At 43.9% G+C, this 23,869-nt stretch overlaps 1 protein-coding gene across 1 annotated transcript; it reads left to right on the top strand.

The window, feature by feature from the left end:
- Nucleotides 1–874: 874 nt before the first annotated feature.
- LOC111969742 (monocarboxylate transporter 1) lies at nt 875–13,275 on the top strand. Its single transcript, XM_023995981.3, has 5 exons — nt 875–1,132; nt 4,994–5,262; nt 10,194–10,337; nt 11,696–12,481; nt 12,589–13,275. The coding sequence occupies exons 2-5, from the start codon at nt 5,046–5,048 to the stop codon at nt 12,846–12,848; spliced, it is 1,407 nt and encodes a 468-aa protein (XP_023851749.1). The 5' UTR covers nt 875–1,132; nt 4,994–5,045; the 3' UTR covers nt 12,849–13,275.
- The last annotated feature ends 10,594 nt before the right edge of the window (nt 13,276–23,869 follow it).

Here is a 23,869-nt window from a genome sequence, read left to right as displayed (position 1 = left end):
GAGCATCTTGTCGGGCTGTATGACCGCCTGGTACGGCCAACTGCACCGCCCRCAACCGCAGGGCTCTTCAGAGTGTGGTACGGTCTGCCCAATGCATCACCGGGGACACACTGCCTGCCCTCCAGGACACCTACAGCACCCTATGTCACAGGAATGCAAAAAGATCATCAAGGAGCTCAACCACCCTAGCGACGGCCTGTTCGTCCCTCTATCATCCAGAAGGCGAGGTCAGTACAGATGCATCAAAGCTGGGACTGAGAGACTGAAAAACAGCTTCTATCTTAAGGCCATCAGACTGTTAAAGCGCCATCACTAGCCGGCTACCACCCGGCTACTCAACACTGCACCTTAGAGGCTGCTGCCCTATATAGATAGACGTGGAATCACTGACCACTAATGATGTTTACATACTGCTTTACTCATCTCATATGTATATACTGTATTCTATTCTGTATTTAGTTCATGCCTATCCGACATTGATCCTCCTAATATTTATATATTTCTTAATTCCATTCTTATACTTTTAGATGTGTGTGTATTATTGTGAATTGTTAGAAACTGTTGCACTGTTGGAGCTAGGAACACAAGCATTTTGCTACAACTGCAATAACATCTGTTTAAATATATGTATGTGACCAATACATTTAATTTGATTTTTAAGCCCAGACTTTAGTGTGTTTCCCACTGTTTGATGTCTCCTGTGGGGTCAGTACTACAGTTGGTGTGGGCTGGAGTGGAGACACATGACAAGGAGGAGGGGAAAACATTTCAGGGGCATGGCTCTAATCTTCAAACAACCAATAAGAGGCTGGCTGGACTGACCTCACCCGTTAGCACTCTAGTGCCTTGGCCGGCCCAGCTGTTTGATCTGGCCACTGAATGAACTAAACTTTTGTCCACTTCACTTCCACTTCACAGGCTAGCCCTTATGCTGACTCTGAAGTATTAATTATAGTTTGGGACTGTCTCTCAGACTTTCTGGACCAGACTTCTGCAGAGGTCTCTGCTTCTTCCACAGATCCACTTAGGATATAGTATAGTATGCAGTCTGTCCTGCGCTGAAGTGCCTCAGTGAGAGCTCCCCATCTCAGCCTGCAGAGCTCATCTGGATTTAGAAAGAGCTGCTGGCAAGGTAAGATGCAACCCATACATCCATCTGCATTAGCTCTGAGATGTCGATTTGTAGACGTGGGAAAAGAAAGGGGCATCTCACTTATACGTTTGATGTGACACATACAGTATGTCAGGTTGTTATGTGAGTGACGGGGGAGGAAAAAAAAACATGGCAATTTCTTTCATTGTTCATGCCCTGAAAAGCATTGACAGATGGCCATGATCATGATGGCTCACTTTGGGGTCATTATGGTATTGAGGAGGATGTTTGAGGCATGGCTGCAATGGAAATCAATGGGGATCACCTACTACAAAACCATAGGCCAGGACCTGAACTCTCCAACTCATTCCTAACAAGCCTTCTACACCTAAATTCCACTGCTTATATCGTAGGCTTTAGAAGAGCATATTGGTCCAACAACCCAACTTTTGTCCTGACCTGATCCACATTAGTTTCTGTTAGTCACACATCCATTTGGGGGGCCATGTTCGCTTAAAGTCCTGGGGCTTCTGATCACCGGGCTTGTGTGCCTCTATGAAGCGACAAGATGTCTGCTAGGGATTGAACCTTGTATAAGATAAGACATAGACCTTGTTGTGGCACAGCTAATATCCTCTAGCGCCGAGCACATGTGCCGCTGGCACATTTGAAGCAGCATATTCCATCTCAAGTGGCACTGTCAGGCCTCCCACTTTGGCTGCTTATTACAGAACTTTAGCCAATGAGGGGGCCATTCTCCATTCCCCCTGTTCCCCTGACTCATATTTCATCCTCCATGCATGCTGGCTGCACATGGTAAACCTAGAAAGCAGGATCAAATTGAGTTTTCAACTCCAGAGTCTGCAAAGTTTTCAGTCTTCTTGAGTGGAGGAAATTGCCACCCTTGTTTATTTCATTATTTATAACCTTGATGTGTTTATAAATCGTTAATATACATTATTGTCTTTGTCCTGATTTTCTCCTCCATTCATAAATTGAAACAGAATATCATTACACAATGTTGTCCGTGTGGGACTCGACGAACTCCCTGACCCCATGCACAGAATGTACAAAGTGTACACGGCGTGTGTGCCCTGTGCTCTAGCACAAACATGTAAGGATTGAGAAGAGACTGCCTGTTGAAAGTGTAAAGACTATTTTCAGACAGAGACATATATTTTTTGCTGACCTTTGTTCCCAGGGCAGGAAGTGACGGCTGTAAGAGGACACCCCGTACATTGCATGCTCACACCTATTTATTAACAGTGCAGTCCACTCCTGATAAGTGCACTTTGGATATGTGCAAACCCCTGTGCAATATCACTGCATGGCCTGGTTTAGTTGAAGTTAATAGGAAACACCGTCTTATTTTTCCTTTCTCTCTCTACAGCCGCTAACAAAGGAACATTGTAAACCAGCATGGCACGGTGAATGACTTTAAGAGACTCCAATGGCAGCCTTTTCAGTTGAATGCATTCAGTTGTACAACTGACTAGGTATCCCCCTTAAAATCCCATGCTGCAAATTGTAATAAAACAGACAGTTCTTTGATTGATATTATCAACGACCGCTCTCCTTTTTGTTTACCTGGAAATTCCTGTTACACTGTGCAACATGCAATATGTTGTAGCCAATATTAATGGGTTTTCTGTATAACACATAGTCCATCCTGAAAAAGGTTTGTGTTCAAACGAGAAACTCAGAGGCTGTCATACATAAGCCCACTGTAGGTCATTGACTCATTACATTACCTTTGCATCAAAGCTCTGTCTGGACAGTGTTAGGAAGAAATAATGGGCTTTTGAAAAAAAAACACCCCACTTTCCTCCAGACTTCAGTATTTAATCAATGCAATCATATCACCCCAGCTCAACTCTCAGCTTGTCGTCGCAATTTCTCAAAACCCTGGAAAGATACAGTACATGCTGAGGCACCACTGTACAATACACAAACTGCTAATCCTATATTGTTTTCACCACCACAGAGGGCCATCACTTTGTTTAGATCAAGAGTCCTATCCACAGAACATGCAGAAGCTCTAAATCATTACCCTCTTTATGAAAGCATAGCCCTTAGATTTGGAGGAAGCTAAATATAACATATATTCATGGTTTGATCAATTTGCACTGTGGATGGGCTCCCCAGTGTAAACAATACAATAAGCCATGTGACTCTGGAGATGGGCCTGTAATCATCAGCTCAGAATTGAGGAGCCGTGGGAGTATAATGGACGGCTGGAATTACAGAAGGTGTAAAAAGCAGCTCCAGAAATGGCACCCACACAGTCAATATTGGGCTTTTTAGGATGCATCTTTTTGGCAAATCAAATTCATCCATTTACTTGTGAAATACGGAGGATGAAGTCATGGATTCTGCGTTTCATACACTGCTAAGAAATAATCATGCAAATGGCCTAAAGTTGGAACTATTTAAAGGGGCAATCAGCAGTTAAACCAATAACAAAGCGAACTCCCTAAAACCCTGTTTTGGTAAGAAGCTGAAGGGTGTGGCTGGAGAAATGTAACCTCTATCAAATTCATAGACGGAACTATGGATGCAAGGACTGACCATCCATGATTTCAAAATGATCGTTTCGTTTTAACCATGTTTTGAGGCTTCTTACCAAAATGTAAACAAACAGGCAGTGGAGCCTGTTCATTTAGATTGACTTTGTTTACAAACGTCGGAGTAAAACAAGCGTATATTTTGGGCTCTGATGAGGTACGACAGTTGAACTAAGCTCATGAAGCGTTTGTACGTGAATAAGCAACTGCTGATTGCCCGTTTAAGTCAACATTTACACGATCAAGCCATTGATGTTAACAGGACATTTTTATGCATGCCTTACCCCTCTCGCTGTTTGATATTTAGTTCTTGTTGCAACATTAACATTAATTAACATTAATTCACTGAAGCAAATTACCATGACACACCTGTGATATCTACCAAACATAGCCGCAGGAAGTAGGGGTGCTGACGGTGCTGCAGGACCCCCTGAAAAATCTGAATAAAAAATATATACTTTTTGGAATAAAAAAAAAATTCTCCCAAAAGTAGGGCCTAAAAAATCATCTCCACTTTGGCAAAAAAAAAGGTAGTTGTATAATTAAGAACCATATCCTGCGGGATTCAATAGTTGGAATTGTAAGAGTTGTTACAATACAGTAATTGAGACATCAAGTGGTTTGTAATGCTGTGATGTGAGGATGTGGCTCAGTTGGTAGAGCATTCTGCTTTGCAATGCTATGGTTGTGGGTTCAATTCCCATGAGGGACCAGTACAAAAATGTATGAACATGTAAGCTCTCACTATGGTAAGCTACTCTGAATAAAAGCATCTATGGAAAATAAATGAATAGACCATTTCAGTTAGACCAAGCAAGAATTGTTTATATTCCACAACTATTATCAGATTAACTGTTTTGTACAGATAATTATCAGACTCACGTTACAAATGCTAGTAAACACTCAAATACATGTAGTTTTTTTTTTATGACAAAAGTAGTGGACTGGGCATTTACTAGTCCTGAATTAGTGGACCTATATAGATGTCATCAGCACGGGTCAAAAGAAATTGACATGTTTTTTACTTTTCTATTATTTCTCTATTTTCTTTCTCTCTGCATTGTTGAGAAGGGCCCGTAAGTAAGCATTTCACCTTTAGTCTACACCTGTTCTTTCCAAAGCATGTGACAAATGAAATTATATTTTAATTGATCTGACCTTAACAGTAAAGAAAAAGCCTTCCTTGAACATACATATTTACTTTTGTGATTAATGTTCATGTTCACTTCGTGAAACATTGTTAAACATAGTTTGATTCATAAAAAAAAACATACAGTTCTAGCTTTGTTTAAATGATGATATGTTTCTGAAAACTTTATTTGTCTTTCTCCAACAGGTGCCCATTGCTGTGTAGGGTCCTGTGCAGAGGAGCTTGGTGAGCAGCAGCCATGCCGCCTACAACCGGAGGACCCCAGGGGTACACCCCTCCAGAGGGGGGCTGGGGCTGGGCGGTGGTGGTGGGAGCCTTCATCTCCATCGGCTTCTCCTTTGCCTTTCCCAAGTCCATCACCGTCTTCTTCAAGGAGATTGAGGTGATATTCAACTGCTCCAGCAGCCAGGTGTCCTGGATCTCCTCCATCATGCTGGCGGTCATGTACGCTGGAGGTGAGCTGGAAGATGGAATAGTACACCACTCCCAGAAATGTACATGTTAAGAACGTTTTCCGATATACAGTAATAACACAATAACATATTTTTTCACACAAATTAAATTCTAACATGTTCAAAGTGTACTCCAACCATCTTTGCTTTCACAAACGCCTGAAAAGCAAGAATGGAGTGTATTTTCTGTTCCTAAATACATTACAAATTTTACATGCCATGGAACATATTAGAATTGCAAACGGAATGTGTTAATTTCCCAGTAGGGAGAGCTAGTGTGATGAGATAGTGTGTAGCAGAAGTGAGCTGTAAGATGCACAGCCAGAGTGAGTAGTGGAGCATTGTGTAACAGACCTGGGTTCAAAGGGTATTTGCTTTCTTTCCAATGCATTGAGCTTTTGATTGAGCCTTGGCAGGGAACGGACCAAGAGACCATTTAATTGGTTCCATTGCACCAGGCAAACTCAATCAAGCACAGCTAAAATATTTTATAGGAAACAAACGCTACTTCAACCCAGACCTGTTGTTGGCAGCGTGTAACCGCTGGCTAAGTGCACATTAGCTACATTGATATTGTCATCAGTAATAACAGCTGCTGAACACCTCAATAGTGTCCAACTAAAGCTTGGTAATCCCATGAAGGGAATGGTGAAGATCCCTTTTAAAGTGCTACTGACACTTTTTAGCTACTGTAGATCATTAAGCACGTGTCCCAAATCGTGTCGCACCATGTCCTCCTACAGCTCTCAAGATGACGTTTGAGACTTTTGAAACTTCAACTTGGCCTTCTTTTAGATGTTTCATTTGATGCAAAAAAAATGTGAATGATAGATACGAGAACAGCTTAGAAAATGTCTACCGTCACCCTTCATGCTCTGACTGCTCCTTTTGACATGAATGGATCTGGAAGCCTATGTTAGGCCTCCGTATTCTCGGTATACCTTTCAGTGCGAATGCGATTGAAGAATACACTCTACCTTTTGCTCAGTGGACCGTTCATGCACCTTCTTTTCTTCAGTCACACAGAGCTCCCATAGTTTCCCACCCATTGACTATGTGGAGTGAGGTCACTGGGCACCACATCAAGATGAAGTGTATTGTCCAAAACGAGACGGCGAGGCCTGAATCAAACCACTGTCTTTGAAATTAAACGAAATGGGAATGCTTTTACTCTTCAGAWGCATCGTCTTTAACAGTGCAACGGTATCTGTCTCCTGAGTCTCTGTGGATGTGGTTCCTCTCTTTCCAGTGTGCTTGTTACTGCTCTGATCACGTCAATGTTGTCCCAGGTGACATCTGAGGCTGAGGAGATGAAATGGCCAACATGAAAGTCAGGCAGACCAATGTGAGTGTCGGTTGGTCTGGCTTCCTGTACCAGCGGGGACTGGGGTGAATCAAATGCTGGGTGATGTTAAACAGGTCTGCCCAGTGAACCGGTGATACACCTCTTTTCATCTGCATGACATTCAACACACACACACAGAACAGTAATCATAGGGACTCTCCTTCTCATGCTCCTTGTCCCTCAAGACGAGGTCTGGCGTCAGACAACAAAGCGTTGTCGGCATTGTCTGTTTTCTCTCCAGGAGGGGAGATGAACGTAATAAACTGGCGCGGTGTTGTCTCATAAAAGTTACTAAGCATTGTTATTAACTGCACAAATTGCCAGCGTTTTCAGCCGGCTTAGTAGTAGTGCCTGTTTACAATAATGTGTAAGAAATACAACTGTAATTTAATTACCAAAACACTGAACTCATGAGAGGATTAGTGCCGGTATGTTTCACGTGTAGTAGCACAAACTATATACACAGTATAGTAAGTCAAGCTTCAGCAATAGCAGCACTTTATGAATTCTTGAATGATTTCGGAACCATATTCCTAATTTAGTATATAAGCGACCGGCATCATGTGTGTAAGTTTAGTCCACTCAGACGGATAAGCAGTCATTAACCTACTGAAGTACAAAGCTGCCGTGGCTGCCCCCCACCAGATCAGTGAATCACTGCTATTTATTGTTCAGCAGTACATTCCTTCAAAAGATAACACCTAGCTCAGGCACACATTCAGGAGCTGCATGGGTGAAAGCCAGGTCACCGGGTCATGCAGTAAGATTGTCTCAGATGGTTCCCAGTAGATTCCAGTTCTCCCTCTCTGAGCTCTGACTAGGTTGCCTGTCAGCTAGGTTCTGGACACATCACTGCCTGTGCATGATGAGGACACATTACTGTGTGGGCTTACCTCTAACCCCTCTACAGGACCAGAATACACAGGCCCTGTCAGACTCAGACCCTAATGACGTCTCCGACCCAGTCCTGGCAAGCCTTAAAATGGGGGTGATGGCCAACGGTACACAGCACACAATATGTGTTCTTCTAGATTGTAGTTCAATGAGTCATTGGAATCAATTGTCTTTAGAATTACCTTTTTTTACTGTTGTCTTGAAGTACTTATCAGTAACCTGCCTAGACTCCCAAAGACCAAGCAGCAGCACAGTGGCAATCCATACATGTAACATTTTTGATATGTAGGCGTTCTTGCGCAACAGAAAATGGCTTGTGTTGCTTGCCCTATTTAACTGTAAGTTGCCATAACAATGTATTGAATAGTATTTGTGTGTCATCCATGAAGGCTATGAAAAAAATCATGTTATGGAAAATCAATACAGTCACTGAATAATGGGACGTAGTCCTCTTGTCCCCTTACCTATCCTTCTCATAATGTCTTACATTGTCAGGTTTGGTAATAAGCTACCTCCTCAGACTTTCCCCCCCCTCACCAGCTCATCTTTGTAAAGGTAGGGGACAGGCTCTTTGTTGGAGTTTAGCCTCGCCTGCATTAGAATCTAAGAAGCCTTTGTCGTGTTCCGAGCTGGCAAATGAGTCTGGACAACCTCTAAATAAAAACTGTCACATTCTATTTAGGTTCCTTCAGTGGTGCCGAGATTTGGCAGGGAGGCTGAAGCATCTTCCACGTCGATCTTCGCTCCCATTTAGGCCCTGTTGTTGTAAGCCAGACAGAGGGTGGGCATGCAGACAGAGAGTAGGCATATGTTCACATAGTGTAGTGAGCTAGCTGTGGTTAGGCTCAGTTTATAATCCGTAGTTACCTTGAATTTGGTGTTGCTAAAACCTCAGATTCAGCCACACCTTAATGGAATGAGTATGTTGCAGTCCAAGACAATAACAAAATGATGATATCCTGAACAGCCTCCGATGTTTCCAGTAGGGAAGATAATAGGGCATGTACTGTAGGAGTAGACTGTGGGGTGAACCTGAGGCCATCATTGATTAGAAAAATGTGGAGTATGTTTATCAAGTCACATCATTTGACAATAAACTGTATATTCAGACATCGGTGGTACAATGGGTGGAACAAAGGTAATTTCCCTTTCAGTGTATTGTTCCCATCTTTCAAAATGAAGGGATAGTATTTACTATCACATGGGACTTATGGTAGGATACCCATAGGGAATGAGTCTGCCTAAAGGAGTCACCATGCTTCAGTGCGGCTGGTGGCTAGCTGATGTCGGCTAGGCGAACCGAAAAGTGTGCTCGCATATCCCCTTAAAAGACCTTTGATGGAAAAAATTGAAGAAATCGGCAATAGTACTGTTTGTCCATTTTGAGACGCGATAGCCAGTCCTCAAAATAGTCACAATTAATCGAAGATAACTCAAGAAATCTGTCATACATTTTTACGTTTTTTTGCCAAGGAGATCTTAGTTGCGCATTTTTACATCTAATTAAGATGTAGGTAGAGCATAGCTCTTGCAACATCATGGTTGTTGGTTTGATTCCCACTTGGGAACAGTACGAAAAAGTACGATAAATGTATGCACTCATTAGTACTACTGTAAGTCGCTCTGGATAAGAGCGTCTGCTAAATGACTAACATGATGTTTGATGCAGTATTTTTCATGAAAACTAGTTGTCTCTCGTTGAATGACAACAAAGACGTTATTGAAGAACCCCTAATGTTGACCAGTCACCGATGAAGGGATGTAGACTTTGGCTCCCGAACTTCGACTGGCCTTTAGAAAAACAATTGTGTTCCCGAACAGCCAACAAAACCCTTACCAAAGTCCAAAATGAACAAAAACATCACCAAATGTGATCATAATATATGCACAAACTGTTTTGGCTGGGAAGCATGCGGACGCATTAAGTGTAGCCTACTCTACTGTTTTTATGTTGTGCTAAGTATGCTGCTTGGAGACAGTGGACATAAAATGCAATGTACTTTATGGTTTCAGTCCTAATTGTATCCTGTGTCCAAGTACTTTCTTTTTCTAAACAAAACCTCTCTCTTACTCACACACACATCATCCTGCACACACGCTATCACCCACAGAGCAGAATGAAGCAGGATTTTACAGTAGCCTTGTCTTGAAGTGATCTTTAGAGACTTCTTCTTTTGTCATTGCACATATGTTAGGAATACACAAACCATAGCGACACCTCATCATTTCATTGTGATTGTCTTGTTTTGTGTGAGATTGCATTGCGAACAGTTGCTAGACCAGAGAAATTGCTGCAGTGCTGCAGTGAGAGAAATCATTGCACAAGTTGTGTTGATTCTCTGGCTGCACCGGTGTTTCTCAGAACTGTGGCTTTGGGGAACTCTAGTGGTCAAATATAACATCTCTCTCAAGTTGTCTGGATTTTCTTATTATACACTATTTCCCTTTTTCACGTTTTGAATAAAGAAAGGAATCTTCCCTATGAACATATTTAAAACCATGTTAATAAAGAGAAAGGGATTCAAAATGTGATTCTGCCATCCTATAGAGGTTGTCAAATTTTTATTTCAATAGTCATAATGGTATAGTCAGTTTTGCTTGGGCATAGTTGCCTAATGTGACTTTTCCCAATACGTGAACCATCTTGACTGTTTGGTATTGCATTTGTAATTTGTGACGTGTGTGTTTGTCTCAGGTCCTATCAGCAGTATTCTGGTTAATAAGTATGGGAGTCGTCCAGTCATGATGTGTGGAGGATTCCTGTCTGGGTGTGGACTGATTTCTGCCTCCTTCTGCAACTCAGTGGAAGGACTGTACTTCTGTGTGGGAGTGGTCGGAGGTCAGTGATCTAAAGTAACTAAGAAAAATACTTTGAAGTACTACTTAGGTAGATTTGTGGGGTATCTGTACTTTACTATTTATATTTTTGACAACTACATTCCTAAAGACAATATGTACTTTTTACTCCCATACATTTTCCCTCACACCCAAAAATACTTGCTCAGGCAGGACAACAATATGGTCCAATTCACACAAATATCAATATAACGCGTTGTAATCCCTACTGCTTCTGATCTGGCGGACTCACTAAACATAAATACTTTTTTATGTCTGAGTGTTGGAGTGTGCCACTGGCTGTCCGTAAATAAAAGAAAGAAAAAATTGTGCGGTCTAGTTTGCGTAATATAAGGAACTTGATGTATAAGCATTTCCTTTTACGTTTTACTTTTATGACAATTGAGTACTTTTTCCACCACCATACTTAAGTACATTTAAAACCAGATATTTGAGTCTTTTACTCAAGTTGTGTTTTGCTGGGTCACTTGTACGTGAGTCATTTTCTAACATCTACAGGATCGGTCCCCCCCCCCCCCCCATCCCCACGGGACGGTTGAGCTAATGTGATTAGCATGAGATTGAAACAAAACCAGGGCATAGACATATTTGATATTGGCAGAAAGCTTTCTAGATACATCTAACTGCACTGTCCAATTTACAGTAGCTATTACAGTGAAAGAATACTATGTTATTGCTTGAGGAGAGTGCAAAATTATGAACTTGAAAATGCATGAATAAACCAATTAGGCACATTTGGGTGGTCTTGATACAACATTTTGAACAGATATTCAAAGGTTCATTGGATCAATCTAAAACGTTGCACATACACTGCTGCCATCTAGTGCTTAAAGTCTAAATTGCGCCTGGCCTGGAATAATACATTATGGCCTTTCTCTTTCATTTCAAAGATGATGGTACAAAAAATACAAAAAAACTCATGTTTTTTTCTTTGTATTATCTTTTACCAGATCTAATGTGTTATATTCTCCTACATTAATTTCACATTTCCACAAACTTCAATGTGTTTTCTTTCAAATGGTATCAAGAATATGCATGTCCTGAGCTACAGGCAGTTAGATATGGGCATGTCATTTTAGGTGAAAATTGAAAAAAGGGTCAGATCCGAGGTTAAGTTATCTTTACTTTTACTTAAGTATGAGTACTGTTTCAACGTTTGTCAGAGGTAGGCCTCTTTCATTTATGATCACAATTTGTTTTTTATGTTAAGGACCTTTATCGCCCTCTAGGGAACTCTTTAGGAACTCTATCACCACTCTAGTATCCTGTGTCTAGACTAAAACCAATGGGAATTCACGAAACATAAATATTTTTTGAACTGTTATAAATTTATTTCAACAGGCTTGGGACTGGCATTCAATCTGAACCCGGCCCTTACTATGATTGGGAAGTACTTCTACCATAAGCGGCCCATCGCCAATGGAATCGCCATGGCAGGTAGCCCGGTGTTCCTGTCCACCCTGGCCCCTCTCAACAGTTGGCTCTTTGACCAGTTTGGCTGGAGGGGCAGCTTCCTGATCCTGGGAGGCCTGCTGTTCAACTGCTGCGTGGCTGGCTCTCTCATGAGACCCATCGAACCAAAACCACAGTCTTCCTTGAAAAGTGAAGATGTTGCCAAAGAAAGTATGACGTGTGGGCAGAAGTGCAACAGTTTTATTGACCTCTCGCTGTTCAAACACCGGGGCTTCGTGCTCTACCTCATGGGTAACGTCATCATGTTCTTTGGCCTCTTCTCCCCACTGGTGTTCCTTAGTAACTTCGCCAAGAGCAGGGACATCCCCAAAGAGAAAGCAGCCTTCCTGCTGTCTGTCCTGGCCTTTGTGGACATGGTGGCCCGGCCCTCCATGGGCATTGTGGCCAATACCAAGTGGATACGACCCAGGGTGCAGTACTTCTTTGCCTGCTCTGTGCTGTTGAATGGCGTGTGCCACGTCCTGGCGCCCATCTCCGTGGACTACACAGGCTTTGTTATCTACGCCATCTTCTTTGGCTTTGCCTTCGGCTGGCTGAGTGCGGTACTGTTTGAGACACTCATGGACCTGGTGGGAACACAGCGCTTCTCCAGTGCAGTGGGACTGGTCACCATCGTGGAGTGTGGGCCTGTCTTGTTAGGACCCCCTTTGCTAGGTGAGTATGTGCACACGTATTTGTAGTTTCGTTACGCACCTTGTTTCTATATAAAGTAAAGACTAACTTATGATACAATTTAGAATGAATCTTTTGTTTTTCCACAGGTAAATTCAAAGACATTTACAATGACTACCAATACACCTACCAGAGCTGTGGGGTGATCCTTATTATTGCCAGTGTGTTCCTGTTTGTGGGGATGGGTATCAACTACCGGTTGTTGCACAAAGAGAAAAAGGAGGAGGAAAGGAAGGCTAATCTGGAGGAAAAAGAAGAAGAGTCCAACAAGGACATTGCTGCCAAAGAAGCCAGCAACAACAGGTTGAGAGCATTTGATGAGGCAAAAACTGCAGAAGACACAGTCTAACTCTCATTACCATGTGAATGTGTGAATTTGATGTCATCGCAATACAGTCAATTAGATAAAGTAGACTTCAAATTCATTCAGTTCAAGTCCTTGCCATATAGCAGATTTCATGTAAAGATAATTCTCAGCCCCATTTCCGCTTCTGTCATTGAATAATGTATTTTTCGTATAATATGACTGGAGCAAGACACACTTATGTATGATATAGGCATGCAATCTCTACTGAAATGTACTGCCGCCAGATGGTCCATTTTCTGCATAAGTGTGGTGATATATTTTTGAATACGATTACATACAGGTCATTTGTTTATACTGTGTTTGGAATTTCATAAATGCACTTTATATAGCTGCAATTTAATATTCTGTGAAAAAAGGGAATGGCTATAGAACTTTTAGAAGCTTCAATAAATCAGTATAATATTTTGTTCACACTGTCATGTCAGGTTTCTTTCTCTCTGAAAGCATTTCTAAAAACCTGGTCTTAATTAAAGTAACACTGTTAGTGAGTTACATGAATAATCAGGTGTAGTCTCTTGATATGACATGTATTCACAATGTTATTCAATACAACTTAACAGCAATTACTCCTGCTTTAACAAATGATTTCTACACTTCATGACCAAAAGTATTTGGACACCTGCTCGTCGAACATCTCATTCCAAAATCATGGGCATTAATATGAAGTTGGTTCCCCCCTTTGCTGCCATAACAGCCTGCACTATTATGGGAATGCTTTGCACTAGATGTTGGAACATTGCTGTGGGGACTTGCTTCCATTCAGCCACAAGAGCATTAGTGAGGTTGGACACTACTGTTGGGTGATTAGGCCTGACTCGCAGTTAGGCATTCCAATTCAACACAAAGGTGTTCGATGAGGTTGAGGTCAGGGCTCTGTGCAGGTCAGTCAAGTTCTTCCACACCGATCTGGACAAAATATTTCTGTATGGACCTCGCTTTGTGCACTGGGGCATTGTCATGCTGAAACAGGAAAGGGCCTTCCCCAAACTGTTGCCACAAAGTTAGAAGCACAGAATCGTCTAGAATGTCATTGTATGCTGTAGCGTTAAGATTTCCCTTCACAGGAACTAAGGGACCTAGCCTGAACCATGAAAAATAGCCCCAGACCATTATTCCTCCACCACCGAACTTTACAGTTGGCACTATGCATTGGGGCAGGTATCGTTCTCCTGGCATCCTCCAAACCCAGATTCGTCCGTCAGACTGCCAGATGGTGAAGTGTGATTCATCACTCCAGAGACCGCGTTTCCACTGCTCTAGAGTCAAATGGCAGCGAGCTTTACACCACTCCAGCTGACGCTTGGCATTGCGCATGGTGATCTTGTGTGTGGGTGCTCAGCCATGGAAACCTATTTCATGAAGCTCCCTTGACGAACAGTTCTTGTGCTGACGTTACTTCCAGAGGCAGTTTGGAACTCAGTAGTGAGTGTTGCAACCGAGGACAGATGATTTTTACGGCCATTCTACTGCCAATGTTTCTCTATGGAGATTGCATGGCTGTGTGCTCGATTTTATACACCTGTCAGCAACGGGTGTGGCTGAAATAGCCRAATTCACTAATTTGAAGGTGTGTTCACATACTTTTGTATATATAGTGTATGTTCAAGAGATGACTGATATGGGGTRCTGTGTTGAGGCCACCGTGCCTCCATCTTGGCACTCCCCCACCGTTGTAAAAAAAAAATGGAAGCTATAGAAATGCATTTGTTAATGTCTACATTCGTTTTTGCCTCCTTAATGCATACTTTGAAATGATATTTGTGAGCTATGCAAATAAATACCTAAATATATGTAATTTTGTCCTTGAAACACTGTGGAATTCCATTCATTCCCATGGAGGACTGCTCCTACCGGGGAGTGTAAAAATGGCGGACCTGTGGCTTCAAAGCCTCACAACGGCCAATACATAGCATCCTCAACCCAGGGTTTATATACAATTCAATTCAATACATCATTCGTCTTAACCCATTATCTATTTCTTTCCACTAGGTGGCAGTATTGACTCTTACATTAATGACAGTTAAAGACCCTTACATGGTCAATCTGCAGTCTGCATTGGCTGTGCAGCATTTACAGTGATATGGACTCTGTAGAAGTCAGGGCATTCATACTTATTGCGCTTCGCGGAGCAGCGCAGAGCTGTTGAGCAGAGCTGGTGTGAAGGAAGTTGTCAAGGAAGTGAGTTTGTGTTTATACCGTCAACCAATCACGTCTGTGCAGAGCCCTCTGCAATGTTACAAAATTTGGGAGGTACAGGGCTCAATTTGCCCTCTGCATGCCTCCGGAGGCCCCGCTATTTCCTCACACCCGCCATACGGAGTCTCCGACCACATTGCATATATAGCATCAATTGGTTCTTAAGTCCTGAAGGTTTATCCTTATCCTGGAAGAAATGGCGCGTTATATTGCAAAATGACATAGTATATCACTCCACTGCTAGAGTTTTACTTCTTTTTCAAGTCATTTAAAAAAAACTTTCAGACATAACCACCTTGAGGTTAAACTGATGTACTTGATGAGATCAAAGACCTGTCATTGTTAACGCAGGAATCAATTGTTTGATCCAATGAAAATTGATATGAATTATTTGTTGTCCTGTGACGGTACTCTGATCCATGAGGGAACAGACAATATGTTTTAGTCATCCTCCTCATTTTCATATGCTCAAGGGACTTGGAAGGAGGTATTTTGACATAATTACACAAAGACACACTTTCAATCATGTGTTTCATACATGGATGATGTGAATGGTTTTGTAACACTTTTATGTTGTTGTTTTTTTTCTCCACAAAAAAAAACCCCAGATACGGGATATTGTGTTCATATAGCAAGGAGAGATATTATGATATAATTAAAGACATATAATTCAAGAGAAAGAAAATGTAATAACAAACAAATAAAACAACTGAACACAAGCTGTCATTTTATCTGGATCAGGTCTGTATTTATTTATTGCAGCCTAATTATAAAACAAAATATCCCCATTCACAGTTATTGGATTGCTTGAATGAATTGGCTAACCGAGGCTACAATGTTTCCATCGATTAGTATAATGCCGAGCCATATATTAAGAAAATAAATATATAACTATGGTGTGATGGAACTTTCAATTTCCCCGTTAACATGTGGACCCTTCAAATTAGTGGATTCTGCTATATCAGCCACACCCGTTGCTAACAGCTATATAMATTTGAGCACACAGCCATGCAATCTCCACAGACAATAGAATGGCACATACTGAAGAGCTCAGTGACTTTCAACATGGCACYGTCATAGGATGCCACCTTTCCAACAAGTCAGTTCGTCAAATTTCTGCCCTGCTAGAGCTGCCCCGGTCAACTGTAAGTGCTGTTATTGTGAAGTGGAAATGTCTAGGAGCAACAAYGGCTCAGCCATGAAGTGGTAGGCCGTACAAGCTCACTGAATGGGACCTTGGTTGCAACACTCTCTACTGAGTTCCAAACTGSCTCTGGAAGCAATGTCAGCACAATACCTGTTAGTCGGGAGGTTCAGGAAATTGGTTTCCATGGCTGAGCAGCTGCACACAAGCCTAAGATCACCATACGCAGTGCCAAGCGTAGGCTGGAGTGGTGTAAAGCTYGCTGCCATTGGGCTCTGGAGCAGTGGAAGTGCGTTCGCTGAGTGATGAATCACGCTTCACGATCTGGCAGTTCGATGGACAAATATGGGTTTGGCGGATRCCATGCGGATGCCATGCTACCTGCCCCAATGCATAGTGCCAACTGTAAAGTTTGGTGGAGGAGGAATAATGGTCTGGGGTTGTTTTTCATGGTTTGGGCTAGACCCCGTAGTTCCTGTGAAGGGAAATCTTAATGCTATAGCATACAATGACGTTCTAGACGATTCTGTGCTTCTAACTTTGTGGCAACAGTTTGGGGAAGGCCCTTTCCTGTTTCAGCATGACAATACCCCAGTGCACAAAGCAAGGTCCATACAGAAATKGTTTGTCGAGATTGGTGTGGAAGAACTTGACTGGCCTCGACAGAGCCCTGACCTCAACCCCATCGAACACCTTTGGGATGAATTGGAACGCGGATTGCAAGCCAGGCCTAGTCGCCCAACATCAGTGCTTCTGGCTGAATGGAAGCAAGTCCCTGCATCAATGTTCCAACATCTAGCGGAAAGCAATCCCAGAAGAGTGGAGGCTGTTATCACAGCAAAGGGGGKATCCAACTCCATATTAATGCCCATGTTTTTGGAATGAGATGTTCGAAGAGCAGGTGTCCACATACTTTCAGCCATGTAGTTTACATTCCTCACACGCTAAATACAAAAATAAGTTTCTGCCCCTGCAGCTACAATGCTTGCAGCTGAATGTAGCCTAATTCTTATATGTAAAGCTTTTAGCTAACAGCACAGCAGATAAGCAAGAACTGCACAGAACTATCACATCAATATCTTAGAATTGTTACAATTTAGTTTAGGATTGAATAACGTTTAGAAGTTTTTAGGTTTTTAAAAGTGAAGAAATCATTGCATTCTGCTCACTCATTGGAAAAACATATCTGTCCTGTCTGCCTGTTGAGCTCTCAGCTCAGCCATTGAATTTCATTTTTTTTTTAATGTTGTCTGTCTGTCTTCACCTCCAGGTAGGGAGCTAGCTACTAGCTCACATAATATTTCACGATGTTAATTATTTAGCTAATTATCTAAATATTTTATTGCAAAATATTTGTTTTTTTGTAAATGTGTCTCCAACCCCAGCCTAGCAGACATTATTAGCTAACTAACGTACTGTACCAAAATTTCAGTTTGCGTACTAATGTTTTCTGGAGAAATAAAATGGCTATAGCCAAAGGCCCTTGCTTGCTAATTTACTAACTCTGTCAATTATGTGCTGTTGTCAAAGAACGTTACCAATTTGCTGTCACCCTGGGTGCACATTTTGGTTTTTGCCCTAGAACTCCACTACTCGGATGCCTAGCGAGACTRCGTCAGCGAAAGGATAATCCGCCTTTACCTTCCGTTTTATTGGCGAACATGCAATCACTGGAGAATAAACTGGATGAGCTCCGTTTGAGACTATCCAAGCAACGGGACATTCAAAACTGTTTATATCCTATGTTTCACCGAGTCGTGGCAGAACAAGGACATGAATAATATACAGTTAGCTGGGTTTTCTGTATATCGGCAAGACAGAAAAGCAGCTTCCGGTAAGATCAGGGGGGGGGTGGTGTGTGTCTCTTTTGTCAACAACAGCTGGTGCGCAATCTTTAATATTAAGGAGGTCTCTAGGTTTTGCTCACTTGAGTTAGAGTACCTATTGATTGTAGATCACACTATTTACCAAGAGAGTTTTAATCCATATTCTTCGTAGCTGTCTATTTACCACCTCAAACCGATGGTGGCACTAAGATTGCACTGAACGAGCTGTATAAGGCCCTAAGCAAACAAGAAAATGCTCATCCAGAGGCAGCACTCCGAGTGGCCGGGGACTTTATTTCAGGAAAACTGAAATCCATTTTACCTCATTTCTACCAGCACATGCAACAAGAGGGGGAAAAATTCTGGATCACCTTTACTCCACACACAGAAATGTGTACTGTACAAAGCTCTCCCTCACCCTCCATTTAGCAAATCTGACCACAACTCTATCCTCCTGATTCCTGCTTAACAGCAAAAACTCAAACAGGAAGTATCAGTGATGCACTCAATACGGAAGTGGTCCACTGAAACAGATGCTAATCTACAGGACTGTTTCGCTAGTACAGACTGGAATATGTTCCCGGATTCATCCAACGGCAATGAGGAGTATACCACATTAGTCACCAGCTTAATTAATAAATGCATCGACAACGTCGTCCCCACAGTGACCAGTACATATCTCAACCAGAAATTATGGTTTACAGGCAACATCCGCACTGACCTAAATGCTATCGCTTTCAGTAGCGGGACACTAATCTGGACACTTATAAGAAATCCCACTACGCCCTCCAACAAACCATCTAACAGGCAAAACGTCAATACAAGACTAAGATCGAATCCTATTACACTGGCTCTGATGCTCGTCGGATGTGGCAGGGCTTGCAAACTATCACGGATTGCAAAGGGAAACCCAGTCGTGAGATGCTCAGTGAAGCAAGCTTACCAGATGAGCTAAATGCCTTCTATGCTCGCTTCGAAGCAAGCAACACTGAAGCATGCATGAGAGCACCAGCTGTTCCGGACCACTGTGTGATCATATTCACCATAGTCTACGTGAGTAAGACCTTTAAACAGGTTAACACATCAACACCATCATCCCAGAAACCTTAGACAGACTCGAATTCGCATACCTCCCCAACAGATCCACAGATGACGCAATATCTATTGCACTCCACACTGCCCTTTCCCACCTGGACAAAAGGAACACACACCTATGTGAGAATGCTGTTAATTGACTACAGCTCAGTGTTCAACACCATTGTGCCCTCCAAGCTCATCATGAAGCTAATGTCCCTGGGACTGAACACCTCCCTCTGCAACTGGACCCTGGTTATCCTGTCAGAATGCCCTGAGGTGAGCGTAGGCAACAACATATCTGCCACACTGACCAATAACACAAGGGCCCCTCAAAGGTGCGTGCTTAGTCCCCTCCTGTGCTCCCTGTTCACCCACGATTGCATGGCCATGCACAACGCCAACACCGTCATTAAGTTTGCAGACGACACGGCGGTGGTCGGCTGATCACCGACGATGATGAGAAAGCCTTACAGGGAGGAGGTCAGAGATCTGGCAGTGCGGTGCCAGGTCAACAATGTGAGCAAGATAAAGGAGCTGATCGTGGGCTACAGGAAAAGGAGTGCCGCGCACGCCTCCATTCAGATCAACAGAGCTATAGTGGAGCAGGTCGAGAGCTTCAATTTCCTTAGTGTCCACATCACTAAGGGCCTATCATGGTCCAAAAACACGAAGACAGTCGTGAAGAGGGCACGACAACACCTATTCACCCTCAGGAGGTTGAAAAGTTTTGGCAAGGGCCCCCTGATCCTCAAAAAGATCTACAGTTGCACCATCGAGAGCATCCTGACTGGTTTTATCAACACTTGGTATGGCAACTTCTCGGCATCCATCCAGCTTCCTGCCATCCAGAACCTCTATGCCAGGCGATCAGAGGAAGGCCCTAAAAATTGTCTAAGACTCCAGCTTCCCAAGTCGTAGACTGTTCTCTCCGGTATCGCATGGCAAGCACTACCGGAGAGCCAAGACTGGGACCAAAAGCTCCTTAGCAGCATCTACCCCCAAGCTATAAGACTGCTGAACAGTTAATCAAATGTCTAACCGGACTATTTGCACTGACCCCCTTATTTTATTATTACTTTTTGCACTGACTTGCACAGGATCGATGTACACTAACTGGACTCTAACCACACACTCACACATACTAGACTGACACTCCAACACAAACACACACGCACACACACACACTCATTTTTCCTTTTGTTTATTTAGCACATTTTTCTTACAAACTTTTTTAAAACTCGGTGTCCCATCCACGAGACGATTGAGCTAACATAGGCTAATGCGATTAGCATGAGGTTGTAAGAAACAAGAACATTTCCCAGGACATAGACATATCTGATTATGGTAGAAAGCTTAAATTCTTGTTAATGTAACTGCACTGTCCAATTTACAGTAGCTATTACAGTGAATGAATAGCATGCTATTGTTTGAGGAGAGTGCACAATTTTGTACATGAAAAGTTATTAATTAACAAATTAGGCACATTTGGGCAGTCTTGATACAACATTTTGAACAGATATTCAAAAGTTCATTGGATCAGTCTAAAACTTTGCACATACACTGCTGCCATCTAAATGGCACCTGGGCTGGAATAATATATTATGGCCTTTCTCTTTCATTTCAAAGATGATGGTTCAAGGAAAATAACAAAGAACGATTGGTTTTCTTTGTATTATCTTTTACCAGATCAATTGTGTTATATTCTCCTACATTCCTTTCACATTTCCACAAACTTCAAAGTGTTTCCTTTCAAATGGTACCAAGACTATGCATATCCTTGCTTCAGGGCCTGAGTTTACAGGCAGTTAGATTTTGGTATATCATTTTAGGCGAAAATTTWAAAAAAGGGGCGGATSCTTATTAAGGACTCGTAAGTGTCACGAATACTACCGAAGGTGACTCCCCTTCCCGTTCGGGTGGCGCTCGGCGGTCGTCGTCGCCGGTCTACTAGCTGCCACCGATCCCTTTTTCCTTTTCGTTTATGTCTGTCTAATTGTTTTCACCTGTTTCTTGTTGGGGTTTTGGGAGGTGTACTATTTAGGTTCGTTTCGCCCGCTAGTGTTTGTGCGGGCTTATTTTGTGTTCATGTTACGTCGGGAGTGGATTATTGATTGTGGGTTTTTCGCTGTCCAGTTTATTTTAAACAGTGGTCTGTGGGTTGTGTTTGCGCCTGTGTTTTGGCGTCACCCCTTTTGTACCTGTTCCTGTTTTCACTGTGGACATTAAAGCGTTTTGTTCCCGTAAAACTTCTGCTCTCTCTGCGCCTGACTCTACACCCATCATTCTCCTGACGTTACAGAAGCCCACACCTACTGATGGAGTCAGCAGGAGCAGCGACCACCCCTCTCCCCACGATGGAGGAGAGAGTCCTGCATCATACGTCCATCCTHCATCGCATTGGTTCAGCAATGGATCAGATGATGGAGAGGATGGACCGTTGGGAGAGGAGTGGTCTCCCTACTACCCCACCTACCCTCCCACCAGCAACTTTACCATCTCCTCCAGCGGGAGCCGGTGCCAGCGTCCTGCGCATCACGCCTCCGAGGGAGTACGATGGAGCAGCGGCCGGGTGCCAGGGATTTCTACTCCAACTTGATCTCTACCTGGCCACCATTCGGCCTGCTCCCTCGGACGAGGAGAGCGTGAGTGTCCTCGTTTCCTGCCTGTCGGGTAGGGCCCTGGAGTGGGCCAACGCCGTATRGAATGGACCCGACTCAGCGAGGGGTCACTACCTGGAGTTCACCCGCCGTTTCCGGGCTGTGTTTGATCATCCCCCGGATGGCCGAGCGGCRGGTGAGAGGTTGTTCCATCTCCGGCAGGGGACGAGGAGCGCGCAGGATTTTGCGTTGGATTTCCGTACTTTGGCTGCTGGAGCAGGGTGGAACGACAGGGCCCTGATAGACCACTACAGGTGTAGCCTAAGGGAGGACGTCCGCAGAGAGCTGGCTTGTCGGGACGCTACGCTCAGCTTGGATGAGCTGATCGACATGTCAATCCGGCTAGACCATCTGCTGGCTGCTCGCGGACGTTCTGAGAGGGGCCTGTCAGTTCCACCTCCTGCCCCACCCCGCTCCCATTCCTATGGAGCTAGGAGGAGCTGCGTCTAGGGAGACCGGAGGAGGAGGCTCCTCCTGTACCCATTGTGGCCGGAGAGGGCACACTTCCGGTCGGTGCTGGAGGAGTCCATCTGGGAGTGGAGAGGGCAGGCAGAACACTCCTCGGTCACCTCAGGTGAGTCAGCACCACACTCTCCCAGAGCTTCCTGTTGGTCACATGTTTTTGTTAATATATTTTCTAAGGTTTTTCCCATCTCTCCAGCATAAGGCGCTAGTCGATTCAGGCGCAGCGGGGAATTTTATTGATCGCGGACTCGCCCAGAAGTTTGAGATTCCGCTAGTCAAGGTAGACCCCCCTTTCCCCGTGCACTCCTTAGATAGTCGACCATTAGGGTCAGGGCTGTCAGGGAGGCCACAATACCTCTGGATATGATGACGCAGGGAAATCATAAGGAGCGGAGATTAGTCTGTTCCTTTATGATTCACCTGCGTTTCGGGGGTGTAGGGATTCCCTGGCTGGCTATTCACAATCCTACGATTTCGTGGAGACAGGGAGCTCTCCAGGGGTGGTCTGATGAGTGTTCAGGCAGGTGTTTAGGAGTTTCCATCGGTGCGACAACGGTGGAGAGTCCAGACCAGGTTTCCACTGTGCGCATTTCTGCCGAGTAGCCAATTTGGCTATCGCCTTCAGTAAGAGGAAGGCGACCCTATTACCTCCCCATCGACAGGTGGATTGCGTGATAAACCTCCAGGTAAACGCTGCACTCCCCAGGAGTCACGTGTATCCGTTGTCCCAGGAGGAGACGTGGCTATGGAGACATACATCACGGAGGCTCTGGACAGGGGTACATTCGGCCCTCCATGTCACCCCTCCTCGGTTTCTTTTGTGAAGAAAAAGGAGGGTGGTTTGCGTCCGTGTATTGATTATAGAGGTCTAAATCCATCACTGTGGGTTTATGTACCCACTACCTCTCATCGCTACGGCGGTGGAATCATTTCACGGGCGCGATTCTTCACAAAATTGGACCTCAGGAGCGCATATAATCTGGTGCGTATTCGGGAGGGAGATGAGTGGAAAACCGCGTTTAGTACCACATCTGGCCATTATGAGTACCTCGTCATGCCGTACGTGTTGAAGAATGCTCCAGCCATCTTTCAATCCTTCGTTGATGAGATTCTCAGAGATCTGCACGGACAGGGTGTAATGGTGTATATTGACGACATCTTGATCTACTCCCTACACGCGCCGAGCATGTTCTCTGGTGCGCAAGGTTCTTGGGCGACTGCTGGAGCATGACCTGTACTTGAAGGCAGAGAAATGTGAGTTTTCCAAACGAGCCGTTTCCTTCCTGGGTTATCGCATTTCCACCTCGGGGATGGTAATGGAGGATGACCGCGTAAAAGCCGTGCGTAATTGGCCGACTCCGACCACGGTAAAGGAGGTGCAGCGGTTCTTAGGGTTTGCCAATACTACCGGGAGTTTATCCGGGTTTTGGTCAGGTGGCGCGCCCTATTACCTCACTGCTGAAGGGGGCCCGGTGCGCTTGCAGTGGTCCGCAGAGGCGGAGAGAGCTTTCTGTCGTTTGAAGGCTGTTCACCGACGCACCAGTGTTGGCGCATCCTGACCCCTCTTGGCGTTCATAGTTGAGGTGGACGCATCCAGGCTGGGTTGGGGCTGTGCTCTCCCAGCGCTCGCGGGTGCCA

This window comes from Salvelinus sp. IW2-2015, linkage group LG11 (assembly GCF_002910315.2).
Source record: "Salvelinus sp. IW2-2015 linkage group LG11, ASM291031v2, whole genome shotgun sequence".
Lineage (NCBI taxonomy): Eukaryota > Metazoa > Chordata > Actinopteri > Salmoniformes > Salmonidae > Salvelinus > Salvelinus sp. IW2-2015.
The sequence above is the reverse complement of the archived record's forward strand: the minus strand, read 5'-3'. Positions and strand labels throughout refer to the sequence as shown.

Coding starts and splice junctions, on each gene's coding strand:
- LOC111969742 (XM_023995981.3), top strand. CDS start 5,046: ATGCCGCCTACAACCGGAGGACCCCAGGGGTACACCCCTCCAGAGGGG. Junction 5,263..10,193: donor GGCGGTCATGTACGCTGGAG/GTGAGCTGGAAG, acceptor TGTTTGTCTCAG/GTCCTATCAGCAGTATTCTG. Junction 10,338..11,695: donor CTGTGTGGGAGTGGTCGGAG/GTCAGTGATCTA, acceptor TTATTTCAACAG/GCTTGGGACTGGCATTCAAT.